Source organism: Heterocephalus glaber, unplaced genomic scaffold (assembly GCF_053883595.1).
Source record: "Heterocephalus glaber isolate CG9 unplaced genomic scaffold, H.glaber_assembly_v1.0 deba00000071, whole genome shotgun sequence".
NCBI lineage: Eukaryota > Metazoa > Chordata > Mammalia > Rodentia > Bathyergidae > Heterocephalus > Heterocephalus glaber.
In genome coordinates, this window is record NW_028258137.1 from 11,692,542 (window position 1) to 11,717,083 (window position 24,542).

The 24,542-nt window shown below is 38.2% G+C and overlaps 1 protein-coding gene across 6 annotated transcripts in view; it reads right to left on the reverse strand.

Annotated features, from left to right (window-relative positions):
• The window catches only part of Zfp1 (ZFP1 zinc finger protein), a 49,200-nt gene that overhangs the window by 16,899 nt on the left and 7,759 nt on the right, over positions 1 to 24,542 (reverse strand). For 3 of the 6 annotated variants that reach the window (XM_004842841.4, XM_087204452.1, XM_087204460.1), the window contains one exon: positions 5,442 to 5,499. In XM_004842841.4, the coding sequence (XP_004842898.1) occupies positions 5,442 to 5,456 (15 nt within the window). In that variant the 5' untranslated portion in view covers positions 5,457 to 5,499. Of the gene's footprint in view, positions 1 to 5,441; positions 5,500 to 10,805; positions 10,902 to 17,282; positions 17,358 to 17,779; positions 18,233 to 24,542 lie in introns of those variants that run through there. The other 3 variants (XM_004842842.4, XM_087204466.1, XM_087204456.1) reach the window with 3 other exon arrangements.

Here is a 24,542-nt window from a genome sequence, read left to right on the forward strand (position 1 = left end):
GGCAAGCTGTGGGGGAAACGAGGTGGAAAAGTGTGATAGTCAACCACCTGGATACCCTGAACTGATACCACAGGAAGTAACAAAACAGATGAATGAGGCTCTAGAAAAATTCAAAACAGAAATAATTTCCCAGATAACTACAGACATGGTGAACAGAGTGAAAGACATGATTAGAGGCTCTAGAACAGAAACAGATTAAAAAAAATAGATGAGCTCAGAAACATGCTGGAAGCCAAGAATGCCCAGCATAAGAAAGAAATGGAAATCATGATCACCCAAAATAAGGAAGAAATAGAATCCATGAAACCGATTCAAACATATTCAAGAGATTAAAAACTCCACTGAAAGCATGCAGAGCAGATTAAGGAAATCTGAAGATAGAATATCAGATATAGAAGACAGGGTTGCAGTTAAGGACCACGAAAACAGAGATTTCTTAATAATAGTAAGGGACCATGAGAAATCCATCCAGCAACTGCTAGATGATGCAACATAAGACTGATACGAGTCCACAAAAAAACAGGAGAAAGTACAATTGACATAAAAAAAACTGTTCACAGAAGTAAAAGTAGTAAACTTCCCAGACAGAGGTAGAGAATTGGACATACATATAAGTGAGGCATATACAACTCCAACTAGCCATGCTCAAAAAAAATCTACACATAGACATATAATAGTCAAGATCCCAGAAACCCAACAGAAGATCAAAATCTTACAAGCAATTAGAGAAAAGAAACAAATCTACAAAGGAAAGCCCATCAGAATCACGGCAGACTTCTCAACACAAACCCTCAAATCAAGGAGGGCCTGGACTGAAATATTTCAAGTCCTAAAAGAAAATAACTTCCAACCTAGACTGTTGTATCCTGCAAAATTATCTTTCAAAATCGATGGAGAAATTATATACTTCCACACTTGATCTTAGCCAAAAGGCCAAGAAGCGATAATTAGATACTTCCATGACAAAGAACACCTGAGAAATTTCATGAACACCAAAACCAGCACTCCAAACAATTCTAAGCAATATCCTAGAAAAAGACAATGAAGCCCACAACTCCATGAGGCCCAACAGAGGGAAGCCACCAGGCAATGTAAGAAACTAAAGGGAAAAGGGGAAAAAAATAAGAAATAAAAGAGCCAACAACAGCAAAACATCATGACAAGGATGAGTCAGTATCTATCGATTATAACTCTCGATGTTAATGGCCTCAATTCACCAATCAAAAGAAATAGACTGACAGAATGGATTAAGAAGCAAAATCCGGCAATATGCTGTATACAAGAAACACACCTAACTCAAAAAGAAATTCATAGACTGAATGTAAAAGGTTGGAAAAGTTCTCCACATGACAGGAACCCAGAAAAAAAGCATGAGTAGCAATCTTATTTGCAGACAGAGTAGATTTCAAACCAAAACTAATTAAGAGAGACAAAGATGGTCACTACATCCTTGTGAAGGGAACAATCCAAGAAGAGATGACAATCCCAAATATATATGCACCAAATATGAATGCCCCCAACTATACAAAACAAATATTAATGGATATGAAAAATCAAATAAGCACTAATACAATTGTACTGGAAGACCTCAATACCCCACTATCAGAAATAGACATATCATCTAGACAAAAAATTAACAATGAAATTTTAGAACTGAACCAAGCTATTGAGCAAATGGACTTAACAGATGTTTACAGAGTTTTCCACCCCACAAAATCAGAATACACATTCTTTTTGGCTGCACATGGGTCATTCTCCAAAATAGACCACATATTAGCTCATAGGACAAGTCTAAATAAATGTAAAAGAATTGAAGTTACCCCCTGTATATTATCAGACCATACTGCAATAAAATTGGAGGTCAATAACATAAGAAACTGCAAAACTCCCACAAACACATGGAAATTGAATAACACCCTCCTGAACAACCAATGGGTCACAGAGGAAATTAAAGAAGAAATTAGGCAGTTTCTACAAGTAAATGATAATGCCAGTAAAACATACAGGAATCTATGGGACACAATGAAAGCAGTTCTACGTGGGAAATTCATAGCAGTGAATGCCCATATTAGGAAAACAGAGAGAACTCAGATAAATAACCTAATGCAGAACCTCAAGCTCCTAGAAAAAGAAAAGCATAACAAATCCAAAGCTTGTACAAGAGAGGAAATATAAACATCAGAGCAGAAATCAATGCAAAGGAGACTAAGAGAATGATACAAAAAAATCAATGAATCAAACGGTTTTTCGAAACAATAAATAAAATCGATAAACCTTTAGCCAACCTTATAAAAAAAAAAAAGGCTCAAATCCATGTAATTAAGAACAAAAAGGTGAAGTCACAACAGACCCAGCAGAAATCCAGAGGATCATCAATACCTACTTCAAGAATCTGTACTCTAATAAAATGGAAAACACAAAAGAAAAGGACAGTTTCCTAGATACATACAAAATGCCAAAGTTAAATGAAGAAGATATAGAAATTCTAAACACCCCAATTACAATGAGTGAAACTGAAAATGTAATAAAAAATTTAATAACAAAGAAAAGCCCAGGTCCTGATGGCTTCACTGCTGAATTCTATAGGACATTTAAAGAACTATCGCCATTACTGTTTAAACTCATCAAGGAAACTGAAAGGGAAGCAAGGCTTCCAAATTCATTCCTGGAACCAAGTGTTACTTTGGTTCCAAAACCAGGGAAAGACACAACCCAAAAAGAGAACTACAGGCCAATCTCCCTAATGAACATAGATGCAAAAATCCTCATCAAGATACTGGCAAACATCAGGGATTTAGCTCAGTGGTTCCACCGCCTGCTTCACAAGCACAAGGACCTGAGTTCAATCCCCGGTACCAAAAAAAAAAAAAAAAGATACTGGCAAACAGAATACAGAGGGTCATCAAGAAGATCATATACCCTGACCAAGTCGGATTTATCCCAGGGATACAAGGATGGTTCAACATCTTTAAATCAATAAATGTAATACACTATATTAACAGAGTCAAGGACAAAAACCATATGATCATCTCAATGGATGCAGAAAAGACATTCGACAAAATCCAACACCAATTCATGATAAAAACCCTACAGAAAATTGGAATAGGTCTTTATCTCAACCTCATTAAGGCTATCTATGAAAAACCAACAGACAACATCATATTAAATGGTAAAAAACTGAAAACTTACACGCTAAAATCAGGAAAAAGACACGGATGCCCACTATCACCACTCCTGTTCAATACAGTTCTGGAAACATTAGCCACAGCAATTAGAAAAGAGAAAGAATTAAAAGGAATAAAGATAGGAAAGGAAGAAGTTAAACTGTCATTATTTGCTGATGATATGATACTTTACATGGAACACCCAAAAAACTCCACCAGAAGACTTCCTAACTAACTTGCTGGAAGATAAGTTAGGTAGAACTCTTGATGACATTGGCATAGGAAAAGACTTTATGAACAAAACCTCAGTAGCACGGGAACTAGCACAAAGAATCAACAACTGGGATCTCATCTTATTAAAAAGCTTCTGCACTGCAAGAGAAACCACCAACAGAGCTAACAGACAACCTACAATGTGGGAAAAAATTTTTAGCAGCTGTACCTCAGACAAAAGACTACTACCTAGAATATATAAAGAGCTGAAAAAAATCCAATCCCACAAATTCAAAGATCCAATTCAAAAATGGGCATCTAAAATGAACAGACATTTCTCAGACAAAGAAGTAAAAGCATCAAATAAATATGTGAAAAAATGTCCAACACCACTGATCATTCAAGAGATGCAGATGAAAACAACACTGAGATTCCACCTCACCCCTGAAAGAATGGCTGTTATCAAGAAATCAACCAATAACAAATGCTGGCGGGGGTGTGGGGAGAAAGGAACCCTTCTCCATTGTTGGTGGGAGTGCAGACTGGTGCAACCACTGTGGAAATCAGTATGGAGATACCTCAAAGAACTAGGGCTAGAAGTCCCATTTGACCCAGGTATTCCCCTGCTGGGTATCTTCCCCCAAAGAATTAAAAGAATCATACCACAGCAATATATGTGCACTTGTGTTTATTTTTATTTTTTTGGTACCAGGGATCAAACTTGGGACCTTGTACTTGTGAAGCAGGTACTGGAACCACTGAGCTAAATCCCCGGCTCTGTGCACCCATGTTTATAGCGGCACAGTTTGTAATAGCTAAAGCTTGGAAACAGCCCAAGTGCTCATCAACTGGAAACTGGATAAAGATGTCGTTTTTTAAAAAAAATGGAGTACTACCCAGCCATAAAGAATGAGAAACTAGAGACATTTATAGCTAAATGGATGCATATTGAGGCCATTCTCTTAAGTGAAATAAATAGGACACATGTGTAAATACCAAATAGTTTCTCTAGTGTGAGAAACTGAAAGTGTAAATAAGGATTAAAACGATTAAAACAAATAAGTGATAATTTGAAATAGGAAGAAAAGGTCCAAAGGTATAGGGGTGGTGGGAGGGGAAGGGGAAAGGAAAGAAGGGAAAGGAAAAATTATGAGAAAAGAAAAAAAATGGAAATGAAATCTATGTAAATAGGGAAGGGTGGAGGGGGTGAAGGGAGCACAGGTAATGGGGAAAAAAATAATAACCAATATTCATCATGTACAGGTACAAGCACCAATGATAAATGTAAATGTATTGTATACCTAAAATGTACCAATAAAAGAATTTTTTTAAAAAATCACCTGTATGAAAGTGTATAAAAATGATTCAAACCTAATGTAGAGACCTAAGGTATTAGTATTCAGGATCAACATAAGACAATTAGTTTGTGTTTTTGGGTTTTTTTTGGTACCGAAGATCGAACTCAGGACCTTGCGCTTGCAAGGCAGGCACCAGAACCACTGAGCTAAATCCCCAGCCCAGGACAATTAAGTTTGTGTTATAACTGGTATCTAGATAGCCCCCCAAAGCCTCATGTACTCACAGGTGGGGCTTTCTGGAGCTGTCTGGATCTAGGACATGTGATATTAGGATTAAAGGTATGATACTAAATTAGACCACTGATTAAAATTAGCATAGTTCTGGTGGTACCACTCAAAATATTGGTAGCCTGGATGGGATAAAAGGGAAAGACAGGCTGGCTGCTTTCTGCTTTGCTGATTCCTGCTTGCTTTCCCATGGACTGTTTCTCTTCTGCCATGCCACCCTGCCTTGGGGCCAGCCAACTATAGACTGAAACCTCTACAAACTGAGTTAAAGCTTTCCTCCTTAACTTTGGGTATTGGGTATTTTGTCTCAGCAACAAAAAAAGTAACTATGACAGTTTGCTTTTTGGCTGCTGACACTGATCATCTATTCTGTTTTTCTTGAATTTAACTCATTTATACTTTTTTGTTTCATTTTCTGAATCCATTTAAACTTTCCAAATGCACTAAAAACAAAGTGGAGAATAAACAGACAACTTACCTGGGATTTGTTCATTTTCTGCAGTTTTAGGGAAGAGGTAGAAAACTATGAAGGCAGACTGGAATAGAGAAAAAAAAGAAGGCATTGTTAATAAAGATCTGACCTGCCTCCAGACCCCAGAGTATCTTGTTTAAAAATCACTACATATCAAAAAACAAAACAAAACAAAAAAATCACTACATACCACCTATCCAATTCCTGAGATAGTTCTTTTAGAAGGAACAAAAAGGATTACAACTGGCAATATGTACTTTCAATAAAACATCATGAGACACCCAAAAAGCCAAGGATAAGACAGCTCATCATCAAGAGGCAATCAACAGAACACTCAACTACTAAAATTATCACACAAAGAAATTTAAAACAACTGATTCATGTACTTTAACCGAAAAGGTAGACAATGTCAATGAACAAACAGGAAATTTCAACAAGATGGAAAAAAGAACAAAATCAAATAAAAATGCTAAGAAAAGCATAGCAACAAATGAAAGAATATCTTCAACAGCTTCATTAGTAGACTCAACAGAGTTAAAGTTTCAGTCAACCTTAAGTAAAGTGATATCACATAATAATAAATGTGTTCAATCATCAAGAAGATATAACATTCTTAAATATATATATACATAACAAAACATCAAGGTACAAGCAAAATTTGATAAAACTGGAAGGAAAAATAGATAAATGTACATTATAATTAGACATTTCAATTATTTTTCTCTCAGTAATTGACAGAATAAGTAGATAAAAAAAGGCGATAAAGATAAACCACCCTGGCCCAATTAACATTTATAGACAACTCCATCGATCCAACAGCAATGCAACTTTTACTTAAATAAACAAAACATTCACCCAGAGACACAGAATTTTCTTGGCCATAAAATAGACCATGACACATTTAAAAGAACTGAAATTTGTAAATGAGTATATTTTTTAACAAATCAGAATTAAACTATCAATCCACAAAAAAGTGAGCCCTGGAAAAAAACCAAAACATTTGGAAACTAAGCAATATACTTCTAAATTGCCAATGGGTGAAAAATGAAGCCAGAAGGGAAACGTCTAAAAATCTGAAGAGCTTGGCATCATGCCACATGCCTGTAATCCCAGCACTCAGGAAGCTGAGGCAGGAGGATTCCAAGATTGAAGCCATCCTGGGCTACACAGCAAGTTCAAGGCCAGCAAAGCACTTACAGTAGTATTCAGAGGAACAGTTACAGCATTAAATTATGTCAATAAACAAAGTTTTCAGTTAATGACTTCAACTCCTACTCTATGAAACCCAGAAAAAAAAAAAGTATGTACACTGGATTTAGCTCAGTGGCATCGCGCCTGCCTCACAAGCACAAGGTCCTGAGTTCAGTCCCCAGTACCAAAACAAAACAAAAGTACATACATTAAACCCAAACCAAACATAAGGCAGGAAATAATAAAGGTAAGGTGAAAAATAAATAAACTGGAATCAGGAAAACAACAGATACATGCAATGAATCCAAAAGCTGGTATTTGAAAAGATCAATAATCCCAATAAACCTGCAACCAAACTCGCAAAAAAAAAAAAAAAAAAGGCTGGGTACAGTGGTGCACACCAGTAAACCAACACTCTGGGAAACTGAGACAAAAGGGTCCCAAGTTTGAGGCCAATTGGACAATTTAGTGAGAACCTGTCTCAAAATAAAAAAATAAAAAGGGCTGTGGATGTGCTCTGCTCCAATCCCCAGTAACATACACACACACACACACACACACACACACACAGAGTAGATAAACATCAGCTAATTAACTAAAGAGGTGGGAGAGGGCTGGGGATTTAGCTCAGTGGTTCCACCGTCTGCCTCACAAGTGCAAAGTCCCAAGTTCAATCCCCAGTACCAAAATAATAATAATAATAATAATAATAATAATAAAATAAAAGAGGTGGGGGGAAAAAAACCCTCAAATACATAAAATAAGAAAAGTGTAAATATCAACAAATACCAGAGAAAAAATACTGGGAAATTTTCCATCTCCAATAGCAATAAAATACCAAAAGTACCAAAAATAAAGTTAAGAAAAACAGAGATAGGAGAGAAGATGGCTGCCTAGGGGTCAACAGCAAGAGTGTCTCCAAATTAGCACTGAAGAAAAGCAGGTACCCAGCCAGAGGTGAGAGCAAAAGATAAAAGTCTGATATGGGAGGACAGATGAAAAGAGAATCGAACTGGACCAAAATCCAGAGTCTAGCAAGTGAGTGAGGGAAAACCAGGCCGTTCCTGGATTCCAACATCCCACACCTGGTGCACATGCCATCTTGGGAGAGGTTCCGACCAAGGGAGGGAGCTGGCCCTTCAGTGATGGCCTGGCTGATGGAATAGACGCGCAACCACTCTAACCTCCCAACTGGGTATGGTGAGTAAAATACATGCAAGCCAGGGATTCAGAGAAGCTGAAAGAAGGAGAATGGGGCAGGACAAAACAAGAAGAAATAACAACTGTAAATATATATCATGAAACAAACACAATCAGAGAGACTGACCTCAATACATTCCTTTCACAAATAGATTAAATAAAAAAAAAAACCAACAAAGACATATCAGAGCTAAACCATACCTTCAACAAATGGATTTAGTAGATTTCTACAGAGTAATCTATCCTACTACACAGAATGCACATTCTTTTCAGCAGCATAGGGAATTTTCCCCAAAATAGACCACCTACTAGTTCATAAAACCTGCAAAACTAAAAAGAATCAAAATTATCCTGTGTATACTATCAGATCATAGTGCACTGAAACTAGAAATCCATCAAAAAAGAAACCACAGAAATTGCACACTTAGACATTAAAAAACACACTCCTGAACACTTGATCAATCATGAAAGAAATCGCTGCTGAAATCCAGATCATTAGGTAATTACTATGAAAAATTATACTACAATAAATTGGAGAATCTTGAAAAATAGATTCCTAGACACATATGAATTACCCAAATTGAACCAAGAAGACAAAAAAAAAAAAAAACCCCTCTGAACAAACCAGTAACAGGTAATAAAACCATGGCAATAATAAAAAAACCTACCAAACAAGAAAACCCCAGAACCCAATGGATTCACCAGAGTTCTACAACAACTTTGGGTGGATATAATGCCAATACTCCTCTAACTCTGTGATGTAATTAAATAGCAAAAGATTACTTCTAAACTCAATCCAGGAAGCTAGAATTACAAAAACCAGAAAAGGGGACCAGGGATTTAACTCAGTGGTTTTGATGCCTGCTGCACAAGCACAAGGACCCGAATTTGATCCCCAGTACCAAGAAAAGAAAAAAAAAAATCCTCCACAAGACACTAGCAAACAGAATGCAACAAATCATCAAAAAGATCATACACGTAGGGCTGGGGATTTAGCTCAGTGGTTCTGCTGCCTGCCTCGCAAGCGCAAGGTCCCAAGTTCGATCCCCAGTACCAAAAAAAAAAAAAAAGATCATACATATAGCCTGCTGCGCAAGCGCAAGGACCCAAGTTTGATCCCTGGTACTCCCCGCCCCGAAAAAGATCATACAGGGCCAGGGATGTACTTCAGTGCCACCACGCCTGCCTGGCAAGCACAAGGTCCTGAGTTTGATCCCTGGTGCCACAAAAAACCCAAAAAACAAAAAGCCATGTATCATAACCAAGTAAGGTTCATCCCATGGATGCAAGGATGGTTCAATATATGAAAATCAATAAATATATACACCACATAAACAGAAGGACAAAAAATCCCAAATGATCATCTCAACAGATGCCAAAAAAAACCCAATCCAATACCAAAAGACAAAATCTAATACCCATTCATGATAAAAACACTAAAGAAAATAGATATAGGACCTTATTTCAATCTGATAAAAGCCTTTTATGACACACCCACAGCTAACAACGTATTAAAGGCAGAAAAGCTGAAAGCTTTCCCTCTAGCATCAAAAACAAGACAAGATGTTCACTATTCTTGTTCAATGTAGTACTCAAAACATTAGAACAACTGAAAAGGCAAAGTGTGGTAAGGGTTAATCTGAAAATGGAATTAGTAACTCCACAGTCCTGTAGTCTACAATAAATGCTTACTGTAAGCACATATTTTCTTGCTAGTGCTGCCAGGCACATAACTCCCCATGTAACCTATTACTATCACCAAGAGCATAACACAAGAACTCCCCATCTCTGCCCAGGGCTTGAACTCATTCTGGAATGTAACACACTCTATATGATGCCCACTCTTAAGTACATGTCCTCCTTATCTGCTCCTCCTTGGCAGACCCTACCCTGAACTGATTCATACTCCAAATATGTGTCTCCCTTATCTAGCCAACCTTACCCTAAAATTAATTAGTTTGAACTTGCTGTAGACCAATCAGTAATAATGATATTATATGTAACCAATATGTAACCAATCAAATGCTCATTCTGCTTCTGTACTAGTTCCTGCTTGCAAATCCTATATAACCTGTAGACAGACCAAAGATAGTTGCCTGGTTCTCTGAGGAATTATCCCAATCAGGCCCACTGATGTAAATAAAGTTTGCTTTCTGCCTCCAAGTCCTGGGTGCCTGTTGGTATTTCCCATTTGCTGCTACACAATCAGATAAGAGAAAGAAAAGAGATAAACATACAGGAAGTGAAGAAGTCAAATTGTCATTATTTGCAGAGGACATGAACCTTTATATAGAAGAATCAAAAAACTCCATGAAAAGACTCCTAGATTTAATAACAAATTCAGCCATGCAGCAAGATACAAAATACACACACACACACAAATCAATCACATTCCTATATGTGAATAATGAACTCACTGAGAAAGAAATTAGAAAAACAACATCATTCACAATACCATCAAGAAAAATTATATACTTAGGAATTAACCTATACAAAGAAATGAAAAATCTCTACATCAAAAACTACAGACCCGGGGCCAGGGATTCAGCTCAGTGGCACCACCACGCCTGCCTCGCAAGCGCAAGGTGCTGAATTCGATCCCTGGTCCCCCCTCCCCCCCAAAAACTACAGAGCAGGCATAACGGCATAGCACTCAGGGGGCTGAGATAGGAGGATCACTGAGTTCAAGGCCAGCTTGGACTACATGGTGAGACTCTGTCTCAAAAAAACAAAACAAAAAACAAACAAATTGGGCCAGGGATTTAGCTCAGTGGTTCTGCCACCTGCCTCGCAAATGCAAGGTCCTGAGTTTGTCCTCTGGTACCAAACAAACAAACAAAAAACTACAGCACTCTGAAAAAGGAGAACAAAGAGGTCATCAGAAAATGCAGACATCCCCTGTTCCTGGATAGGCAGAACTAACACTGTCAAGATGACTATACTTCCAAAACTGATATACTACAGATTTAATACACTCACCATCAAAATATTAATAGTATTCCTCGAGGAACCAGAGAAAACAATCCTAAAATTCATATGGAACCAGTAGAGACACAGACTAGCAAAAGGAATTCTCTGCAACAAGAACAAAGCAAGAGGCATTACAATCCCAGATTTCAAATTACATTACAAAACTACAGTAGTAAAAACAACATGGTAGTGGTACAAATATAAACATGTAGATCAGTGAACAGAATACAGCAGCGATGGCAAACTGCAGCTGGCTGTTATCACTGAAAGCTCTGAAAGGTTTACCATCACTGGAATATAGGATGCAGAAACAACCCCAGTCCCATTCAGCTATCTGACTTTGACAGAGGCCAAAAACATATGCTAGAGAAAAGATAACCTGTTTAGCAAATGGTGTTCAGAAAACTGGCTATATAAGCAGAAGATTATCTAGACACACATCTCTTACCATGTACTAAACTAAAATCAAAATGGATCAAAGACCTAAATACTAAAACAGAAACACTTAACCTGCTAGAAAATAAAATAGGTAAAACTCTTGAAGTCACAGGCATAAGAAAGGACTTTCTGTACAGAATCCCAATTCCACAAGAAAAAACATCAAGAATCAACAAATGTGATCATATCAAATTAAAAACCATCTGTACAGCAAACGAAACAGCCAACAGAGTAAAGAGAAAAACCTATCAAAAGAGGAAAAAATTTTGCCAGCTACACCTCAGACAGAGAACTAATATCTAGAATATATAAAGAACTAAAAAAAAATTAGACTCCCAAAATAAAAAGAGCCTGGCCACCATCCCATGCTCCTAGGGCAAAGAAGCTGAGCTGGTCCCAGCACTCGGAAGGAAGCTCCCCTGGTGCCATCCCAAGCTCCTAGGGCAGAGAAGCTGAGCCGGTCCCAGCACCTGGAAGGGAGCTCCTCTGCTGCCATCCCACACTTCTAGGGCAGAGAAGCTGAGCTGGTCCCAGCACCCGGAAGGAAGCTCCCCCGCCACCATCCCAAGCTCCTAGGGCAGAGAAGGTGAGCCACGCGGGCGTGGCAGAAGCACCCCCCACCCCGTGGAAATGAGAAGACATGTAAACAAGCCTCAAAAACAGACTTCTGGATCACCTACAGCAACCCCAAAGGGAAACAAGATGGAAAAATCTGATACTCAACTACGTGGACTCTCCGAACTGGCAAAAAAAGAGGATCTGAGAAAAACGAAATCAGAAATAATTACTCAGATAACAGCAAAGATTGTGCTCATGGTGCAATACATGATTAATAAATCTAGAGAGGACACAGATAAAAAAATAGAGGATCTGAGGAACATGATGGAATCCCAACATAGGAAACAGATGGAATCCATAAAACAGATGCAAACAGACTTCCAGGAGATTAAAAACTCCATCGAAAGTCTGCGCAGCAGAATGAACCAATGTGAGGAGAGAATTTCAGATATAGAAGAAAAGATTGCAATTAGTGTGGAGAAAAAGAAAAATTGCTTTAAAATCGTAAAGGAACACGAGAAATCAATCCAGCAGCTGCTAGACAATTCAAAGAATAACATAAGACTGATTGGAGTCAATGAAGAAACAGGAGTGAGTGCAGATGACATAAAAACACTGTTCACAGAAGTGATGGCAGAAAACTTCCCAAGGAGGGGAAAAGAACTTGACATACAGATAAGTGAGGCATATAGGACTCCAAATAGCCTTGATCAAAAAAAATCTACACATAGGCATATAATAGTTAGGATTCAAGAAACCCAACAGAAGAACAAAATTCCACAAGCAGTGAAAGAAAAGAAACAAATCACATACAAAGGAAAGCCCATCAGAATCACAGCAGACTTCTCAATGCAAACCCTCAAGGCAAGAAGAGCTTGGAGTGATATATTTCAAGCCCTAAAGGAAAACATTCTCCAACCCAGATTGATGTACCCTGCAAAACTATCTTTCAAAATTGATGGAGAAATAAGATACTTTCATGATAAAGAGCACCTCAGGAACTTCATGAATATCAAACCCGCACTCCAAAAAATTTTAGACAATACCCTAGGAAAAGACAATGAGGCTCACAACCCCAGGAAACCCAGCAGAATGAATCCATTGGGCGTGACAAATTAAACGCAAAGGGGGAGAACCCAACAAAAAGAAAAAGTCAAGACAAGGCTTTTAAAACTTTTAACTTCATCTTCCTAATGAGTGTATAAATTCAATCTTGTTATTGTGCTGATTAGTATTTTTCTGATTCTAGAGTTGCACACCTTTCCTTGTGCTATACTGGCTATTTATCATCTTCTTAATGTCTACTTTTTAATTGGGTTGTCTATTAATGAGCTGTTTAAGGACTTTTCATTTTAATGATGTCATTTAAAGTTCTAAATTTTGATGGAATCTCATTTATCAATTTTTTTCTTTTATACATCATGTCTTTTGTATCCTAGGAAGTTCTTGCCTACCCTCAATTCACAAACATTTTCTCTTATAATTTCCTCTTAAAGTTTTATACTTTTAGGCTTTCTTATTTAGGTTCACAGATCCCTTCAAGTTATTTTCATGTACGGAAATAAAGGGTTGAGGTCAATTTTTTATATATGGATACCAGGTGTTCTAGTGCCATTTGCTAAAAACACTATCTCTTCCTCAGGTCTTGAATTGAGTTTATAGTCTATAAAATGCTAATGTTAAATAATCTTTCAAAACTCAGTGGACCATATATGTGTGGTTCTATTTCTAGATTCTCTGCTTTATTCAAATGATCTATATGTCTTTCCTTACACTAACATTGCCTTGATTACTGTAGCTTTAGAAGAAGTCTTAAAATTAGTTACTAAACATCTTCCAACACTGTTGTTTTGTTTTGTTAACTTTTCTAGGTCCTTTGTACTCTTACATAACTTTTAAAGTTCAATATCCAATTCTTCATTTATAGCAAGTATACATAGACCTGAATTTTTATATATACCTTGTGTTTTCTAATCCTGCTAAATTCAAATACAAGTTCTAGGGGCTCCTAGAGATTTCTTAGTATTTTCTCTGTAGATGATCATTTCATCTACATATAAAGATTTTGCTTCTACCTTGCCAATCCTATCCTAATTGTATCATTTTATTGCCAGACTATTTTGGTGGGGCCTAGGTTTCAAAGTTTAATGGACAGATAAAGAGTAAGCATATCTGCCCTTGTTCCCCACCTTAAGGAGAAAGCATTGTATCTTCTCCATTCACATAAGGCGTTCTTGCTGGAAGTACGGAGTACATGTCTTTGATCTGTTGAGAAGGTTCTGTTCTACTTCTAGTCTCCTGATAGCTTTTACCATGAACAGCTGTAGAATTTAGTCCAATACTTTTTCTCCAACTAGTGACAGGATCATATGGCTTTTTCCTTGCCTCTGTTAAAATGATGACTTTTGGGGGTGGATCTTCCAATGCTGAACCAATCAACACTGCCATCCCTGTAACAAAACCACTTTCTACATCCTGCCAGATCTGACTTCTAATAGTTTGTTTTGTTAAACAAATTTCTACCTATGTTCATACTTTTTTTTTCTATTATCTTTATCCAGTTTTAGGATTAGCACAATGTTGAGTTCCTAAAATGAGGAGAGACGTGTTCCTTTTTTCTGCTTTAATTGTTTGATATAATTTATCAGTTGAAATGTATATGAGCATGCTGTTGTCATGTAGGTAGGTTTTCACGCTAGGAATATACTTTCTTTAATAAGTGCTATTCAAATTTTATATTTCCTCCAGAGTTAGTTTCATTAATTTGTCTTCCAAGGTACTTCTTAGAAGTTGTCAAATTTATTTCAAAAAAGATCTTTGTAATATGCTTTTTATATCCTTTTAAATTCTGTAAAATCTGTGGTAATGTCTCCTAGATATTGATATTGTAATTTAAAAAATGTATAATTGATATTGTGTAACAGGAAGAAAAAGTCTAAAGGAGTAGGGGAAGTGGGAGGGGCAGGAGAAAGGAAAAAAGGGAAAAGAAAAAATATGAGAAAAGGAAAAAAATGGAAACAAAGTCTTTGCAAATAGGGAAGGGTGGAGGGGGTGAAGGGAGGGCAAGGGAAAGGAAAAAATATATAAGAACCAAGATACTCATGTAATGGTACAAGATCCCAATGATGAATATAACTGTATTTTATACCTAAAATGTACCAATAAACTTAATGGGAAAAAAAAAAGAGCCAATCAAAAAGTGGGCAAGTTTCACTGCCTGCCTTACAAGTGCGAGGACCTGAGTTCGATCCCCAGTACCAAAAAAAAAAGGGCAAGTTGCCCAGGATTTAGCTCAGTGGTTCAGCCGCCTGCCTCGCAAGTGCAAGGTCCCGAGTTTGATCCCTGGTACAAAAAAAAAAAGGGCAAGTGAAATAAATAAACACTTCTGAGAAGTAGTAAAAATGGCCAATAAATACATGAACAAATGTTCAACAACTCTGGCCATTAGAGAAATGCAAAACAAAACAACACTGATGTTCCTTCTTACTCTAGAAAGATGACTATCATCAAGAAATCAGCCGGGGATTTAGCTCAGTGGTTTCACCGTGTGCTGTGCAAGCGCAAGGACCCGAGTTTGATCCTCGGTACCAAAAAAAAAAGAAATCAAATAAGAACAAATGATGACAAGGCTGTAGAGAAAAAGGAACCCTTTTCACTGTTAGTGGGAATGTAAACTAGTATAACCACTATAGAAATCAGCATGAAGATTCTTCAAAAAGCCAAAAAATGAAATTCTATTAGATCCACGTATTCACCTTCTAGGTATCTTCCAGAAAGAGTTAAAGATGTCATATTACAATGAAACATGCATACCCATATTTACAGCACCACAATTCATAATAGTTGAATCTTGGAAGTGGCCTATATGTCCATCAACAGATGAATGGATTGAGAAAATGTGGTATTTATACACAATGGAATATTACTACTATAAAAGGATAAATTTGAGTCATATGTGGAAAAATTACTCAATGAGGTCATAATGTTGAATGAAGTAAATCAGGTATATAAGCTTAATCAAAAGGTTTCTTATATGACAAATGCAAAGTATAAATAAAGAGCAAAATGAAAAATAAATAATAGAAAATAGGGAGTCAGATCTTTTGCACATGAAAAGAGGATCAAGAAATGGAGAGAAGGGAGGAATGTGTGTTTTATATAGGTACCAACTCCCCACAATGAATGCTATCATCATGTACTGCAAACATATACTAATAAAAATTAAAATTTAGGGTCAGGGATTTAGCTCAGTGGCGCCGTGCCTGCCTCGCAAGTGCAAGGTCCTGAGTTTGATCCCCAGAACCTGAAAAAAAGAAAAAATTTTAAAAAGAAAAGAAAAATAGAAGTTGAGGCAGGAAGATCACACTATCACACCCAACCTGGGCAATTCAGCAACTTAATGAGACTCTAACTCAAAATTTAAAAAAAATAAGTAAAAAGGCCTGGGGATGTAGCTCAGTGTAAAGGCCCTGGGTTTATTCCCCAGTACCACCAAAATACATAAAAAGGAAAACAAAAATCTTTTACAAAAACTATAAAATGCCGTGAGTAATAAAGCAAAGAGAAGTGGGACAAAAGGTAAACTGTTGCTCATCAATCTGAGGGTTTCTTTCCTCAATTCCAGATAGAAATCACAATGAGGCAAATCCATCTCAATGAAGTTTCACTGGGGTTCTGGCATCAGGGAGAGAGCACACTGGGTCTGGCTGGCTGAAGGAAGAGAAGAGGGAAAGCTTATATTGTCTGAGTTGCTCACTGCCAGGCATTCTATGCTACAAGCTTTGAAGGAAGCATGTGGGAAAAATAGGGCCATCCCAAAATGAGCATCCTGTGGAAACCTGCTTCAAGTTAAAGACTGAAAACATGACTGGGAACTCACACCTTCCTTATTCTTACTGGAAAGACACAAGGTCACAAAGGTGTCCACTATCCCTAATTTAATGTAACCATTAACAGGATTACAATACATGTATCAACAGTTTAAAAAAATTAATTCCAAAGTACCAGAATCATGGAAAAAATAAAACCTTTCTTCCCTCCTTCCTGGGGATTGAACCCAGGGAGTCACACAAGAGACATGAGCTTTCTACTACTGTGCCACATCCCCTAGCCATTATGATTTGAGATAACATCTCGCTAAATTGCCAGGCTGGCCTCCAATTTGTGACACTCCTGCCTCAGCCTCCCAAGTAGCTGGGATTATAGGCAAGTGCCACTGTGCCCAACTATGAGTGAACATGTATAATCTCAAAGTGGTGAAAGTTTGTAGTGCCATAAAAGGAAAGAGCAATGAATTCAACGATAGAAGTTATAAAAAATAAAAATAAAAAATACGAAGGGCAAGAACTAACAGGGAGCAATTCAAAACACAAAATATTTGCTTTCATATAACACAATTAAAAATATTTGCTCTAAAGTACTAGCTGGCTGTGTAACCTTAGGTAAATCATTTACCCTTTCTGAATTCTATTGCTACTGAGATAATCATACCGGAAGTCACGGGGTAGATGTGAGGATTAGGTGGATACTGAACAAAGCTCTCAGGACACCAGGAACTGTCCACCAAAACGGCAGAGCAGGACACATCCGGGGGCGTGGCCGGGTGTGCCCGGCCCCGCCCCCGCCCCCGCCCCATCCCTCCCCGGCCGGGCCGGTCAGGCGCGCGTCCGTGGGGCTTCCGGACCCGTTCCCGCGCGGCCCGAGAGCCTGCAGCTTGTCGCAAGCGCCTCCTGACAAAGAGAGGAAGCCGAGCCCTCATAGCCGCCCTCCCCCGCTCCGACCCCGCCTCCGCACGTCTGGCCGAAAGGGCCTGGCGGACCCCGCTCCGAGAAGGGTGCCGGGCAGCGTTGGACACCGCCCCGAGGGTCACCACAGCCAGCGAGTCTCCGAAGTTTGGTCTTTCAGCCCGCCCGGGCACGAACCCATCCTTCATCTCTTGCCAGCGCGCGCCAGGCCGGGGAGAGCTGACTGGCAATCCTCTCTCATACCTCAGGGGAACAGCCTCCACTAGTGGCACCGTGCCAGGCCAGGTCACGGCGCTCTCCGCGCCGAGGACGAGCGGAGAAGAGGTCCCTGGCACCCACTCTGCTGCGGTGGGGGAAGGGCGGCCGCTGGCGCGCTCGCAGCATTGCACATGCGCAGATATGAGGGCTGCTCAGCGTTCCCAGGGTCCTCTGAGGGGCGCTACGTCGGCCTTCGGGACTACATTTCCCAGAAGCCTCCGAGCTGCGCAGTTAGGGACTCTTGGAAAAGTCTATGCCTTATTCCAAGCTAATTTCTTGGCCTGGACTGTTCAGTTTTCCCAGGGTGGCTTGTGGATTTTCGGTTCACTTCCTAATCTCAAAACACAAAAGCCTAGCTTGTAAAAATTATACGTGCTTATTATAACTATTTAAACGAGGAAATGTGCAGGAAAGCAAGTATCACCTATAATCTTACTATATCTTCCTAATTTAAAAAAATGAAATAAAATTGACAAGAGTATTTGCTGCAACTAGTTTTTCTCTCCACCCCCACCTTTACTGAGGTATAGTCGACTATTATAAAATCTGTATATATTTTAAAGTGTTCAACTTGATTTACATTATAAGGCATATATTATGATTAACCAAATATAAAAGTTGATATCTGGCCGGCGTGGTGGCGCACACCTGTAATCCCAGCTCTCAGGAGACTGAGGCAATAGGATCACGGAGAATTTGAGGCCAGCCTGGGCTACATAGTGAGTGCATGGCCAAACTGAACTACATACACTCTTGTCTCAAAAACAGACAAAAAAGTCATAAGGTGTACAACTTGATAATTGATATATAATTGTGAAATGTACACCACAATCGAGCAAATTAACATCACCTCACATTTACCATCTCTGTGTGTGTTGGGAATATTTACGATCTCTTAGCAAATTTTAGGTGTATGATACAATATTGTTAATTATAGTCACATTGTTTTAATAGCTCTCCAGACTTACTCATCTTGCATGAAGTCTTTGTTCTGTTTTAGGTTTGTAGCGGAATTTGAACAGAAAGTACAGCAAATTCCCTAATTCTTGTACCCCCTACACACCACATAGCCTCCCCCACTCTCAACATCCCACACCGGAGAGTACATTTGTTATAAAAGTCCATAGCTTACTCAAGAGTTCACTGTTGATGTTGCATATTTTATATGTATAATGACATATTTACCATTACAATATCATACAGAATAGTTTCATTGCCTTAACAGTCCTCTGTGTGTAACTTATTCATCTTTCCCTCTTCCCAACTCCAGAAATCACTGATCTTTTTACTGTCTCCATAATTTTGTGTTTTCCAGAATGTCATACTTTTGGAATCATGTGTACAGGATTTTCAGATTGACTTGTTTCACTTATTAATATACATTTAAATTCCCTCCATGTCTTTTCATGCCCTGATAGCTTATTCCATTTTAGCAGGGCATAATATCCCACTATCTGGATAGACTACAGTTTATCCATCCACCTACTGAATTTGGGCAGTTATGAATAGAGTTACTGTACAATCCATGTGCAGGTTTTTGTGTGAACATAAGTTTCCAACTCATCTGAGTGAATAACATAATAGCTGGATGGTGTGGTAAGAGTACAGTTTGTGAGAAACTGCCAAACTGTCTTCCAAAGTGGCCGTACCAGTTTCCATTCCCACCATCAATCAGTAAGAGTTTCTGCTGCTTCACATTCTCAATAGCATTTCTTGCTGTCGGTGTTCAAACTTGGTCCATTCTAATAGGTGTGCGGTGGTAGCAAATAGCTTTTAATTAGAACAATATATAGTCTCAAACAGGTCCATAGCAACAATGTTTACACCCATGTTCACAGAAGCATAATTTACAATAGCCAAAGGTATAAACAATCCAAGTGTCCATCAAGCAATGAATGAATAAAACAAACATAACATATACATATATAGGTGCAATGGAATGAGGTTCGGATATGTGCTACAACATTGGTGAACCTTGAAAATATGCTCAATATAATAAGCCAGGAACAAAAGGAAAAATAGTGTATGATTCTACCAATATAAGGTGTCAGAATAGGCAAATTCATAGAGACGGAAAGGTTACCAGGAACTAAGGGAATGAGGACTGGGAAGTAAGTGCAAATAGGTATAGTTTCTGTTTGGAACGAGGAGGAATTCTAGAAAGAGATAGTGGTGATGGTCACATAACATTGTGAATGCATTCATTACCACTGAATTGTGCATTTATTATTAATTTGCTATACTAAGGATTGAACCAAGATCCTTCACTCTGAGCTACATCCCCAGCCCTTTCTAATATTTCATTTCGAGACAGGGTCTCGCTAAGTTACTAAGTTGCCCAGGCTAGGCTCAAACTTAAAATCCTTTGGTCTCAGCTTCCCAGAGTGCTGGGATTACAGGCATGTGCCACCATGCCCAACTTGAATTATGCACTTTAAAATGGTAAATTTAGGACCAACGTGTAGCTCAGTGGTAGAGTACTTTTCTAGAATATGCAAGGCCTTGAGTTGATCCCCAGCACTCCCACCAAAAAAGATAAATTTTCTATTTTTACCACAATAAAACAAAATGAATTGATGTGATGGTTGCAAAACTGTAAACTACTAAGAATCAAAGTCTCAGCAAGGTATTTTTATTATTTCTTGCACAGTTTTTGATTATCTTTTTTGTTTGATGAAATAATAATTTCATATTTCATCAGAAAGAGAAACAGATTTCTCAGGACATTCAAAAAAGATAGCAATAGGGGCCAGGGATTTAGCTCAGTGGTTCCGCCACCTGCCTCGCAAGTGCAAGGACCCGAGTTCGATCCCTGGTACAAAAAAAAAAAAAAAAAAAAAAAAAAGATAGCCATAACTGTTAATATAGTTATTCTTTTTTGTTGTTGTTACCGGGGATCGAACTTGGGTCATTGCGCTTGCGCAGCAGGCGGCGAAACCGCTGAACTAAATCCCTGGCCCAATATAGTTATTCTTAATATAAGAATGTATTCCGAGCCAGGCATGGTGGCTCATGCCTGTAATTACAGCACCCTGGGAGACTGAGACAGAAAGGTCACAAGTTTGAGCCCAGCTTAGGCAATTTAGCAAGACTGTCTCGAAATAAAATTTTTTTTAAAAGGACTGGAAACATAGCTTAATGAAGGCCCTGAGTTCAACCCTGAGTACTGCAAAAAAGAAAAAAAAAACTATTACAACGGTAAAATAAAATCTTTTTGGTACTGACCTCAGAAAAGCAAAATAAAGACAGAGGAGTATACTGTATATTATTTTAGTTTGTTTTCAGAGTATTGGTGAAAGACTGCATTATTCCATGATTGCTGTTGCCTAACCAATTAATAATGTAGAAGAAAAAGCATTAGAGTCCTATAATTGCCCACAGAACAGTTAATTATAAGTTGGGTTCATGATTTAAATTTTAAAATGAAATCTATCAAAGGAGTTATAAAGACATGCTACATAAAATTTTCAAATATCCTTTAGATGAGAAAGTATGACACTAAGAATAGAAATCAAAAAGGAAATGACTGATTAACTGTAGAAAAAATTAAGTTCTAAAAAATTGCTATGAACAAAGTTAAAAAGCAAATAAACTGGGAAAATATATGTGATTCAAGTATAAAAGATAAAAGTCTTAATTTATAAACTTCTTTTAGAAGTTCATTTAAAAATAAATACCATGATGAGAAAAATAGACTAAAAATATGAATAAACAGAAAATAGAACAATAAATTTATCAAAAATATTTCTCTTTACTACAACTGGAAGAAAAGCGATATTATAGCATATTTAATATAATTTTAACTGATAAAATTAACCAATATTTTAAAACAATAAGGTTGGAGCAAATTGGAAAAACTCTATAACCTATAGAATCTTTCAAAAGGCCTTATTATATCAATATTTATAAATTTTAAATGATCACAATGTTTAGTCTTTTATAAAGATGGATATATAAGAATGTTCTTCACCTTGATGCTTATATTTCCAAAACATTAGAAACAATCTAAAATTCGTTCAATACAGGTAAGTAAAAAAAAGCAAGTAAAATTGGTGGAGGCATTGAAAATGATAATATGTACTAACCACAAGGGGGCGGCCTCTGATTCATTGAGAAATGAAAAAATGGAGACCGCACAACACATAGAGTGTGGTTCTATTTTTGTAAAAACTATGCATATTTTGGGGGTGTTTTGTTTGTTTGGTACCGGGGATCAAACTCGGGTCCTTGCGCTTGTGCAGCAGGCAGCGAAACTACTGAGCTAAATCTTCAGCCCAAAATCATGCATCTTTTTAAGAGACTAAAAACTGAGATTTTTTTTTTTTAAAGCGAGACCCCCAGTGTACACACATACACACACACACACACACTCCCCTAATCACTTTATAAATAACTCCACCAAATAGGCATTCTGTGAGTGGGCCGTGTTTCTATAGAACTGGCAAAATTCAAAACCACATTATTTTCTGTTACTTTCTCTCTTTTGCAGTAAAGGAAAAGTGTAGAGGATGTTCTTGAAAAAAGACCACACATATTTTTACTGAAATACTGCTTTTTACTTTTACTTTTGACTTTCTACTAAGATTTCTGAATGCCCTCTTTTCAGTTACCTACTACACAGCATCTCCCAGCACTTACTCTGGCCTTCTTCATAGCAGGTTTTAATATGTTCCTTAGCTCCAACAAAGAGAGACCCTGCCACTACATGCATGTTTGGATGACACTGCCATGCAATGTAAAAAGATTTTAATTATAAATAATAGTGACTTTAAAAAGGAGCAAATGTCCTAAATCAAAAGCACTGGTGTGTTAGTTGAGCATGGTGGTGCACGCCTGTGATCCCAGCACTCAGGGGGCTGAGACAGGAGGATCACTGCAAGTTCAAGGCCAGGCTGGGCTACATAGTGAGTTCAAGACCAGCCTGCACTACATAATGAGACCTTGTCTCAAAAAAAACCAAAAACCAAAACAAACACATAAATAGATAAAAACATCTTTGGAGTTTATTCATAGAATGTTGGCCATACAATTTATTTTTATTTACTTGTTAAAGTACCACCACCAGGCCAGGCATGGCAGCACAGGCCTGTAATCCCAGCACTTTGGAGGCTGAGGCAGGAGGATCACTGAGTTTGAGACCAGCCTGGGCTCCATAGTGAGTTCAAGGCCAGCCTGGACTGCATAGTAAGACCCTGTCTCAAAAAAAAAAAAAGTACCATCACTATATGGCACAACCACATATCCCTAAACATGACCACATCAACAAACTTTTTCTATTCTGTACTATGAGAATCCCTGGTTTTGTGCTTTGACTGGGTCTTTTATCCAAGTATGGATGTCTGTTTATTTGCTTGTTTGTTTGTGACAGGGTCTCGCTTTGTAGCCCAGGCTGGCCTTAAACTCACAGTGATCTTCCTGCTTCAGCCTCCCCATTGGTGAGGTTATAGGCATGCACCACCATGCCTGCCTCAAAGCATGACTTTGGAACATCATATCTTGGTCCTTTAAAAAAAAATGGTTTGTGGAGCCATGCAGATCTAAATGTTGACACATTTTGTTACACAGTACAAAACCACATTAATATCACCACTGTTCTTATCAGAAAACTTTTAAATATTAGAGGGAAGATATAGTTTGTTGCCAAAATTTTATTCCATATGACATCTCTTTTTTTTGTTGTTTTGCTTATTTATTTTTTGCTTTGTTTCTTTTGAGACAGGGTCTCACTATGTAGCTCAAGCTGGGCTTGAATTTGCAATCCTCCTGCCTCAGCCTCCCTAGTACTGGGATTATATGCATGCATCACCACACCCAGCTTGAAAGCTCATGTTATATTTGAGCACAACTAGAGTCAATTCTTTCTCTAGAATTTACAGCTCACTTTATTCATTTTTGAGAAAATGCCAGCCAAATGCACAGACAGAATAGCCATGGTTTGTCTGTCAGTCATTATTTTCAATAGTATGGTGCTCCATAAGAAAAGCAGCTAGTTCAGCTCACAACCCAAACAACTACACGGGCATTTCCTAGCGCCAATCATTGTGCCTCCGTGCTCAGCAGGAAGGCTTGCTGCATACTTTCTACTTTATCAGACAGAACATTAAAAAGTCATGCACTCAAAGGTACAGACGTAATGCAATCAATAATTGTTATTGCTTTGCAAAGTCATCCTGACAGTGGCATTTGTTTCTGCAATATGCAGGAGAATGAAGAATGTACAGTTCCTTGTACAGTTTGATGCTACTTCTTGAAAACAACTATGGTACCAGCAGTTTTGCCCACAACTGCTCTTGCATTATCAGTACCAATATCCACTCAATGAACTAGGAAAACTACATATTAGTAGTTGTGCCATCAGCTTTCCATCACTGTGATAAAACACCTGAGGTAATTGACTTAAAAGGAGGAAAGGTGTTTTTGGCTCACAGTTTCAGTCCATGTTCTCCTGGCCCTGCTGCTTTCGACTGTGGCAGCCCAGGACATCAGGCAGCAGGACACGGAGGAGGACAGTTTGCTGCATGGTGGCTGGGAGCAAAGAGAGAGAAGAAGGAGCTGAAGTCTCAAGATCACCTTGCAGGTGAGCTCACTGCTTCCACGAGGTCCTACCACCTCCTAATGGTGCCACAGGTTAGGGACCAAGCCTTCAACACTTGGGCCTCTGGGAGATGTTCAAGATCCACACTGAGATGAAACTAGAGGAGAAAAGGTCAAAGGTTCCCAACACAAAGAAATGGCAAATGTCCAAGGA